This window comes from Lathyrus oleraceus, chromosome 6, assembly GCF_024323335.1.
Source record: "Lathyrus oleraceus cultivar Zhongwan6 chromosome 6, CAAS_Psat_ZW6_1.0, whole genome shotgun sequence".
Lineage (NCBI taxonomy): Eukaryota > Viridiplantae > Streptophyta > Magnoliopsida > Fabales > Fabaceae > Lathyrus > Lathyrus oleraceus.
Genome location: NC_066584.1, coordinates 407,478,733 through 407,489,827, shown reverse-complemented (window position 1 = coordinate 407,489,827; position 11,095 = coordinate 407,478,733). Strand labels below are relative to the sequence as shown.

Here is an 11,095-nt window from a genome sequence, read left to right as displayed (position 1 = left end):
TCTGAAACTCTGCCTACCTGCACTTCTATTCAAGTATCTCACAGATTCCGTCAAAGACACAAGAAACAATATGGAGAAAAGGAACTACATCCCTCTGGGGAGACTGATATCTGATGTGTTGATCGAGAGTGGCCTCGTGGACCATCTGATTCAGCTCAGACTCATGGAAGACGTCATGATTGATACTGGCAGACCCCTGAATGCTCGTAATCTGAAGAGCATGGGAATCATTGATCAAGTGAGAGCCAAACCAACACTTGACACCTCCTGGGAAGCACTTAAAGATTAGAGGGAGATTCCCAACAGACTCTACGTATTCTCCAAGATCGACCCTCCAGAGGTAATTGCTTACTATCTAGAGGATATGTACAAGCAAGGAGTGGATATCACAGAATTCCAAGTGGACTGGCTGCCTGAGTTTCCACCAAACTTCCAGAAGAGGATGCGAGAGCCCTCTGAGAAGACCAAGCAGGCGAAGAAAGCTAAGCTGGGAGAAACATCTGGATCAAGACCCCCAGTGCCTCTGGTTGGCTCTCCAGGTAAGTCTGTATCTCTCCCTCCCTCTGTAAAAATTAAACCCATTGCTTCTTCACTTCCTCAAACAAACCCTATATATACAACTGTTGATACTCCTCCCTCAACCACCAGATCCTCTAACCAACCATCTAAAAAATTCAACCTCGCCACCACAACTCTACCTGTTTCAGAAGCAGAAATGCTAAATGAAACCACTTCACCATCTTCATCACCATCTCCTCAATCCCCACCTTACTACGACCTTTCATCTGACACTGAACCTTCTGACCCTCACTCCCCCACTCTGGCTCAGCTCCAAGACCGTGCTCTAGCCTCTCAAAAGCCATCACATCCTAACCTTGAACCTGAAGTCACTTCCCCACCTCCAGAAAATCCAAACACAACCACTTCTGAACCTCAACCATCAGCACCAACGCACTCTGAACCATAACCTTTAGAACCAATCCACCCTAAATCACAACCATCTGAACCAACACACTCTGACATACCACAACCCATCACTTCTGCTGACCCAACAACTCCCACACTTAACCTAAGCGCCCCGACCTCACCCTCCCAAGCCTCTGCCAATGAACCAAAAACCACCCTTCTGACCCTTGAAGAAGCAATTAAGGTTTTTGCAGAGTCTTCAGTTGAAAAGGTCAAGTCTCTGACCATCAACTCTTCAGTGATGATCCCTCCGCTGTAAGGACTCACTGGAACAGAGTGATAAGTTGGATGACCTCTGAAGCCTTCAAGCTGAAAGGCCTCTCTGAACAAGTCCGCAACGACTTCATCAGAGACGCTGAGATCAGACTCCAAGAGTGTCTAGCCAGAGAAGCTGAGGAACGGGCAAGACAGGAAGCTGAAGAGAAAGCGCGTCAAGGAGAACTTCAGAGAATCAGAGAAGCTGAAGCAAAAGCTCTTGATGATGTTGTTGCTGCTGAAGCTGAGGCAAAAGCCAAAGTCGACGCTGAAGAAGCAGTGCGCCTTGCTGAAGAGTCTTCTGCCAAAGCTAGAGCTAATGAACTGACTCAGGGGGAGTCCTCCAACTCTGGATTCGTCCCTCTGGTCCTGAAGACTCTCGAAGAGCTACAGAAAGAACAACAGGTAGTTCGAGCCAGACTGGATCAACAGGACTCTGTCAACGTAAACATTCAGAACATGTTGTCCCAGCTGCTCTAGAGGATGCCTCCTCCTCCAAACCCTTAGGCACCTAGGCTATCTTTGCTTGTTGCTTTCTATGTTTTGCTTGTTGCTTTTCTATGTTGTGATGTTTGGTTCTTGCCTTCTTGCTTTCTGCTTTCTAGCTTATGTAAATGCTTATCTATCAATATCAATTTTTTGCTATGTCCTTTTTGATTCTGACAAAAAGGGGGAGAACTAAAACAACTCTGATGAAAACATAACTAATTCCTTTCAAGCACTATAAACATTTTCCCTAAAAATCAATGACTTAAGATATGCAGGAAAGTAGCTAAAAACACCAAACCATGGAAGGTCTGGTAAGAACTTCTGAACTATCCAAAGATCTAACTCAGGGGGAGCCCACTGTAATATCTGATCTAAGAGTTTCTTTAAATGTTTCATCTTTAATCTGAACTGTTTTGTCATCATCAAAAAGGGGGATATTGTAAGAACAAAGTTGGTTCTACAATATATCTCTAAGATTTTGATGATAACAAAGGATGAAACCAAAAATGGTACTCTAACGAGATATTTTTTTAGTGTGCATGACTCTGAACATTTACGCAGGAATCTGACCATACATCAGATACAAAATTACATCAGATATAAAGTATTAGATGATCAGACGCCACTCATAAAGGAATACATCCAGAAGGTTCTGATTCTGATCAACGCAGATACCAGCACAACAGTAAGAAGTCAGAAGCTCCGACAAAAGACTACTGGATTCAGACTCTGATACTTAAGAAGTCTAGAGTACTGAGAAGCTCTGATGAAGTCAGACATAGTCATCCTCTGAAGAAAAACTCTGATATATCAAGACTTTGATGCAGACTCACCAATCCAGAACGCGTAACTGAAAAGAATCTCATTATGGAAAGAAAGTATTTAAAGAAAGAAATAATGAGGCAAACAAAATGGTTTTAGAAAGAAACAGTAGAAGTAATGACATTAATTATTCTTCAATGACCAAGATTCTGTCATCACTCCAACGGTCCTTCACAACGACTATATAAAGGATGGATTACTTCTCTAGAGTACACACCTGAGACACACAGAAATCTCATTCATTCTCTCTCTTTTTCACGAGTTGCTGCTCTTATGTGAAAAGCTTTTGCTCTCATATTTTCTGTAATACTTTCTTGTTGTTAGAAGCACTTTACATTACAATTTACTTTTGCTTAAACTATTTCCTCAAGTGACTCTGCGTAGTCTGAATACTTGAGAGGGCTAAAAGACTATTCTCTTAGACGATTGGTTGTGTAATCTTTCAAGATTAGTGGATTTAGTCCTTTTTGAAGGCGAAATCACCTTGGTCGGGTGGACTGGAGTAGCTTTGAAATTCAAGCGACCAGTATAAAATTCTGTGTGTTTTTAATTTCTGAAAAAGTTTTTATTTCCAAAACAATTCAAACCCCCTTTGTTGTTTTTCTAAACCTTCAGAGGGTTTGGGATTGAAGGCTCAAAGCTTGGGCATGAGGTCCTTAATTATGTGCAATGAAGGTCTTATTTATAGGCCATGAGATTGATTTCTACACACTTCCAAATTTGGCAATTTTGTGAAATTCTCTTTGCATGCTTGCATGGGCGTGTGATAGGCCCATCAAGTGATGCAATTAGGTCCAAAATGTAATGTGAATCATGTTGAAACCATGTTACAAAGCGATGCAATCGTGTATGAAAAATGGAAGTGAAAATCATCCAAATGGTTCTTCATGTTGCACCCATGTGCAAGTCCTTCATCCTTTGACCAAATGAGATGATCTTGGACTTTTTAGAAAGGTGAGATCAAGGGGAACAACTATCATGTTGAATGCTTTTTCATTTGAAGCTTGGATCATGATGAATTTTGAGGTGGAAGTTTGTGAAATCAAACATATTTGAAAATTTTCTAAGTCCCAAGTCAAATGTTCACTTCTTCCACCTTGAATAACTTTTTCTATGGACTTCAAATGAGAAAGGTTCCTTCATGAAAGTTGTATATCTTTCAAACCTCTTCAATTTGGTCTCAGATATGACCTCATTTGGATTTGTATGAAGGAGTTATGCATTTTATAAGTTGAGGAAAATCACCTTGTCAATGGTATTGGCCCAAAATGACCTATAATGTTTCCTCTTGGCACATGAATTTTAATGTTGAATTTGAACTTCCTCCAAACATCAAAGTTGAAGTAGACATCTTGAATTCGATCATGGAACTTGAATGGATTTCATCTCATAAAAATTTAGCAAGTTATGGTCTTGGGAAGTTGACCTCCAAACTAGGGTTCAGACAAAATGACTTATAATCTTTCACCATAAAAAATGACTTTCCAAGAAAAACTAGCTCTTGACTTCAACATTAAAATTGTTTGGAATGTCATTTGAGTAACGTTTCTATTGGAATTATTTTCATATGACAAGAATTGTAGGAGATAGGATCTAGGGAATCCCAGTTTTGACCAGTTGACTTTCTCTGGTCAACCACCATGAACCATCTTGCTAGATTGACATTCTCTTGACTTTTGGGACTCATGGAGGATCATATATGCTTGAAATGATGTATAATGAAATATCCCTTGAAATATTTGATCAATTATTGAGGAAAATTGTTGAAGAAGTCACACAAGATACCTAGATGAATTAAGGTTTCCAAGGCAAACAAACTTCAAACTCTTGATGATTTCTTGACCAAAATGATATGTGAAGAACATGGGGATCCATATATGATGTCCATAGACAATTTGAACCAATTCTTGATTGTTCTCCTTGCATTAAAGGTCTCAAACCCTAGATGTGAGCTTGATAATGCATAGGTGAGCATACACACTACCTACAAAAGCAACAAACTATACATTGACATATTTTTGGTATTTTGGTTAGTAAATAATGAAAAACAAAGTATGATACAATCAAGATATGCTTGGTGATCTCTCCCAATGTAAACCCAATGAAAGAGGGGTAAGGAGGATGCCAAGGTGTGATCCCAATGCCAATACATATGATGAAATAGCATAAGGGATCTTAGGGCCAAAATTGGGGTCTTACAGCTACCCCTATTTAAGGACGTTCTAGCTGAGTAGATGAAGGTTAAAATCTTCGTATTGACTCAGGAGAATGGACTTAAATAACAATAATAGAAACAAATTTTGGTCCCTAAGATACCTCATGATGCATATGATATGAATGTTAAAAATAATCCCTGTGGGCAAAATATGGCCACAAGGGAAAAGAATTCGGAAAAACCGAAAGTCTGCAGGAGCATAATGCATTCCATAAGGAAAACTCACTGGGGAGACAGAGACTCTGGGGGGAAAAGTTGTGCGTAGATCAGGCTACGACTTAAAAACTGCTGGAGACACAAGAGGCTTCCATGAAAATAAATCAATGGAAGGACTCGGTCGGGGATAAAAAGAAAATTCGTAGGGGAAACAAGTATATCAGAACAAAACTGAACTGCATGGATCAAACTAGACTAGGGAAGAATGATCTCCAACATAGGAGTACCAGAAATATGTCATATATTATCGGTTACTGGGTAAGGAGATAACATAATATGACGGGGAGGACATCCGTTATCGGTTAGGGTAAACATATCAAGGATGACTCGCTGAGGAAAATAGGAGGTGTATTCATTACCGGTTACTGGACAAGAACAATCTGCTGGAGAATATATCAAATGAGATTTACAACTACCGGTTACTGGGCAGCAGACCAAAGGAAGAGGATATCTGTCACTGGTTAAAGTGAACATATCAAGGATAGACTTAAAGGGAAGAATATTCGTCATCGACTAAGATGAACATATCAAGGATAGACTTCTGGGGAAAAGTAGGGATTACATCTATCAGTTACTAGATAAAATACCAAAAAGAGAATATTCATCACCGGTTAGGATGAACATATCAAGGATAGACTCAGAGGGGAAAGCGAGATTTATAACTATCGGTTACTGGGCAAAAGACCGCAAAGAGAAGAAAATTTGTCATCGGTTAGGATGAACATATCAAGGATTAACTCTCTGGGGAAAGCAAATAGGGATTATAACTACCCTTTTACGGGGTAGAAAACCACAAAGAGAATATCCTTCATCCATTAGGATGAACATATCAAGGATATACTCAAAAGGAAATAATATTCGTCATCGGTTATGATGAACATATCAAGGATAGACTTCCTGGGGAAAAGTAAAACGAAACTGCTGGGGATAACAAAAGGAAGTAAATTATAATTTCCCGAGTATTAGGAAAAAGTAAGGTACTCAAAAATTGAGAAGAATATTACTAGTTACTGGGTAATATATTCTTAGGGGACTAAAAGTATCTATCTAGACAAGAGCTAGAAAGAAGACTGTTAAACAAAGACTTGACCCAATGAGCATATAACTCATGGGGAGTGGTCACATCCAAATAATCAATTGGGGAGGAAGCTGAAATAATAATCATCCACGAGGAAATAACTCAGTGGGGAAATGGGAACGGTTAAATTCTTTCTACTTAATGGGCTGACACTCTACCATTGAGAAAGGACAGATGTACCAAATTTGCGTGGGGAAAGGATACCACCATAGCAGAGGAACAAGGAATCAAATGCGATAACAAATACATAATGAAATATATGAATGTATATGTATATATATATATATATATATATATATATATATATATATATGATTGATGATCATATTGACGAAACAATCGCGAAGGATACATACGTCATTGATACGAATCATCGATACAACACTCGGCTAATCTCGACAGGATGGAGGCATCGACTTGAGAAAAACAGTTGGGAATGGACATAAATCATCCATCTCAAAGGCTCGATGCTGGCTAGGGAAAGAGAACAGATCTGCTGAGGATTTGAATCATCGACTCTGCGGGGAATTTTAGGTCAACATCATACCAAAATGGGAGACAACCTCGTAGAAGACCAGAAGTACTGTTCAAAAATCAACACTACCGGCGGGGATCGGGAGAGAACTCTACTGGCGACTTGAGGGGAATAAAAGTTTGTACTTAATCTATATAAATTGTTGAGAATATGCGCCTACAACTCAGTTGGGGAGGCAATCACAAAAATTGGTTGGGAAAACTGAATTGCTGAACCGACTACTTGGGGAAGACCAACAATGCTTCGCATTTTAGGACTTACCTATTCTCAGACTATTGTTGATGTTTCTTAATGAAATCGATTGCTCTTTAAAAGTAATTGCTTTTATTATTTTAAGAAAGATGATTTTGATTTTTAAATTCAATTTCAAAATGATCATCATAAAATTTAATTCTATTTAGCTGAAAAATAAATAAGAGTAGAAACAATTGGAAGAAAAGCTCAACTTTATTTAATAGAATGGTAGCTTGTAAATGACAAGACTCCATAGATCTTTACAAAAGTTGAAAAATGGTAATTTACATGAAAAAAGGGCTACATTAAATACAATGATCACTATTCCTTCTACCAACTTCAATACCCATTGTGCTCTTGGCTTTGGTTGGGAATGACAAACCCGAGCAAACTGATTTGCTCAAACAAAATGCTTTCAACACCGGAGTTCATCCGAATGCTATTACTTGCCATAATCCCTAATTTTTGCATAGATTTCCCCAAGGTGGGATACTCAATCTATCGGGATAAACTTTTCTATTTTATGTCTCTAACTTTTTCCTGGATCGCCGTTTCGGGTTTTCAATCCACTGAGACGCTCATTTTTGCCTAAGTCGCCCTTTCGGGTTTTCAACTTAGCGAGTTGTTCTTTTATTTTTTAGGCTAAGTATTTCTTGACTGCATCGAGATTCATATGACGAGTGAACTCTTCACCATCCATAGTTGTAAGAATCAAAGCACCGCTTGAAAAGGCTCTCTTAACAACATATGTTCCTTTATAATTAGGAGTCCATTTGCTCCTAGAATCGGGTTTGAAAGATAAAATCTTCTTGAGCACAAGGTCACCTTCTCTGAATACACGAGGCATGACCTTCTTATCAAATGCCTTCTTCATTCTTTGCTGGTATAATTGGTCGTGACACATGGCAGTCAACCTCTTCTCTTCGCTTAAATTCAGCTGGTCATACATGGTCTGACACCATTCAGTTTCAGCCAACTTGGCTTCCATCAAAATACGCAATGATGGGATCTCAACCTCTACGTGGAGCATAGATTCCATGCCATAAACAAGCGAGAAAGGGGTTTCCCCTGTTGAAGTATGGATGGACGTACGGTACCCATGCAAAGCAAATGGGAGAATCTCATGCCAATCCTTGTAGGTCACTACCATCTTCTGAATGATCTTCTTAATGTTCTTGTTTGTAGCTTCAACAATCCCATTCATCTTAGGTCTGTAGGGAGAAGAATTATGATGTGCAATCTTGAAGTCTTTGCAAAGAGCTTCCACCATATTATTATTCAAGTTCGATTCATTATCAGTAATGACCTTACTTGGCACACCATAACGGCATATAATTTAATTCTTGATAAACCTTACAATAACTTGCTTGGTTACATTTGCATACGATGCCGCTTCAACCCACTTCGTGAAGTAATCAATAGCCACCAGAATCAAATGATGTTCGTTCGAAGCTTTAGGCTCAATCACACCAATCATATCAATTCCCCACATGGAGAAGGGTCATGGAGAGGAAATGGCATTCAATAGTGTCAGAGGAACATGAATCTTATCGGCATAAATTTGACACTTGTGGCATTTCTTCACGAACTTGCAACAGTCAGATTCCATTGTCAGCCAATAGTAACCTGCTCTCAACATCTACTTCGTCATAACATGTCCATTGGAATGAGTACCAAAGGAACCTTCATGGACTTCAGTCATCAACAGGTTTGCTTCGTGTCTATCCATGCATCTGAGCAAAACCATATCAAAGTTTCTCTTGTAAAGCACATCAGCATTCAGGTAGAAGTTTCCAGCTAATCTTTTCAAAGTCTTCTTATCTTTCAAAGATGCCCCAGACGGGTAAATCTGACTTCGGAGGAAACATTTGATATCAAAATACCACGACTTCTCATCTTTGACCTCTTCAACAGCAAACACATGAGTTGGCCTATCGAGACGCATCACTATCAAATTGGTAACTTCATTCCAGAATTTTACCATAATCATAGAAGCCAATGTTGCTAGAGCATCTGCCATCCGGTTTTCCTCTCGAGGGATATGATGAAACTCAACCTTTGTAAAGAAAGTTGAAATCCTCCTCGCATAATCTCTATATGGTATCAAACCAGGTTAATTTGTCTCTCATTCACCTTTGATCTAATTCACAACAAAAGTTGAATCTCCATAGACGTCAAGATACTTGATTCTGAGATCAATGGCCTCTTCAAGCCCCATAATGCAAGCTTCATACTCAACCATGTTGTTTGTACACTTGAAAGTCAATCTAGCTGTAAACGGAAAATGAGTGCCTTGAGGAGTAATAATCATTGCCCCAATGTTATTACCATATTGATTAACAGCTCCATTAAATACCATGCCCCAACGGGAACCGGGTTCTGGCCCTTCTTCAAGCAATGGTTCATCACAATCTTTCATTTTTAGGTACAAAATCTCTTCATCGAGAAAATCATATTGCACTGACTGGTAATCTTCAATCGATTGGTGAGCCAAATGGTCAACCAAGATACTACCTTTAATAGCTTTTTGAGATCGATATTCAATATCATACTTGGATAACAACATCTGCCAACAGGAGATCCTCCCAATTAAAGCAGGCTTCTCAAAAACGTACTTGATTGGATCCATTTTGGATATCAACCAAGTGGTATGATTCAACATATATTGACGCAGACGCTTAGCAGCCCAAGCCAATGCGCAATAAGTTTTTTCAAGTATAGAATATCGAGTCTCACAATCGGTGAACTTCTTACTGAGGTAGTAAATAGCATATTCTGTCTTTCCAGTTTCATCTTGCTAACCAAGAACACATCTCATACTCTCATCAAGCACAGTCAAATATATGATCAAAGGTCTTCCTTCATCAGCGGAGACAAAATCGAAGGTTTAAGCAGATACTCTTTGATACTGTCAAAAGCCTTCTGGCAATCTTCGGTCCAATCACAAGACTGGTCTTTCCGAAGAACCTTGAATATAGGCGCACATGTGGTAGTCATATGCAAAATGAATCTTGAGATGTAATTCAAGCGGCCAAGAAAACCTCTGACTTGCTTCTCAGTTTTGGGCACAGGCATCTCTTGTATTGCTTTGACTTTGGCAGGGTCAACCTCAATACCCTTCTCACCGATAATAAAGCCCAATAATTTACCACAACGAACACCAAATGTACACTTATTGGGATTGAAGCGGAGTTTGTACTTCTTCAAACGCTGGAATAACTTCAACAAATGCTTGACATGCTCTTCTTCGTCACTTGATTTGTCAATCATATCATCAACATAGACCTCGATCTCTTTATGCATCATATCATGAAAAAGAGTCGTCATTACTCTCTGGTATGTTGCACCAGCATTCTTTAAACCGAATGGCATCACTCTATAACAGAATATTCCCCAGGGTGTAATGAATGTGGTCTTTTCCATATCTTCGGGTGCCATTTTAATCTAATTATAACCGGAAAATCCGTACATAAACGAAAAGACTTTGAATTTAGTTGTATTGTCTACCAACATATTAATGTGTGGCAGAGGGAAATCACCTTTCGGACTAGCTTTGTTCAAATCTCTATAAACGACGCACATACGGACTTTTCCGTCCTTCTTAGGAACAGGCACAATATTGGGCACCCATTATGGATATCCAACGGTAATAAGGAAACTGACATCAATCTGCTTCCTCACTTCTTCTTTGATCTTTACTGCCATATCAGGGTGAGTCCTCCTCAATTTCTGCTTGACTAGCGGGCATTCTGGCTTCAACGGTAATCTATGCTCCACAATCTCAGAATCCAAACCAGGCATGTCTTGATAGGACTAAGCAAACACATATGAATACTCTTGAAGAAGATCAATCAACCCCTTCTTAACCTATGGACACAGTTGAGACCCAATCTTGATTTCCTTCACATCATCTTCGGAACCCAAGTTGACTAACTCAATCTGCTCTTTGAATGGTTGAATGGTTTTTCCCCGTGCTCAAGTAGACGAGACAATTCATCAGATACTTCTTCATCAATCTCTTCCTCAGCCTTAAACACAGGGAAATCAAAGTTTGGAGAGGGCGTAGGATCATTGTATTCAATGGGTTTAGAAACCAACCTGCATAATAATTTGATATTTTGATTTTAGAGGAGTGAATTGTGACCAAATATTATGCAGATGGATAATTATTATTTATTTATGTTTTTTGTGATTACCATTTTCAGAAAAGAAAAAATTAAAATAAAAACATCATAGATGTGGATGAATAGAATTGCATTTTATTGATGATAATTTGAAAAATGCC

General features: G+C 39.0%; 1 protein-coding gene across 1 annotated transcript; it reads left to right on the top strand.

Moving 5' to 3' along the window:
- The first annotated feature begins 364 nt into the window (after positions 1-364).
- Positions 365-967, top strand: LOC127095888 (extensin-like). Its single transcript, XM_051034515.1, has one exon. The coding sequence runs from the start codon at positions 365-367 to the stop codon at positions 965-967; it is 603 nt and encodes a 200-aa protein (XP_050890472.1).
- The last annotated feature ends 10,128 nt before the right edge of the window (positions 968-11,095 follow it).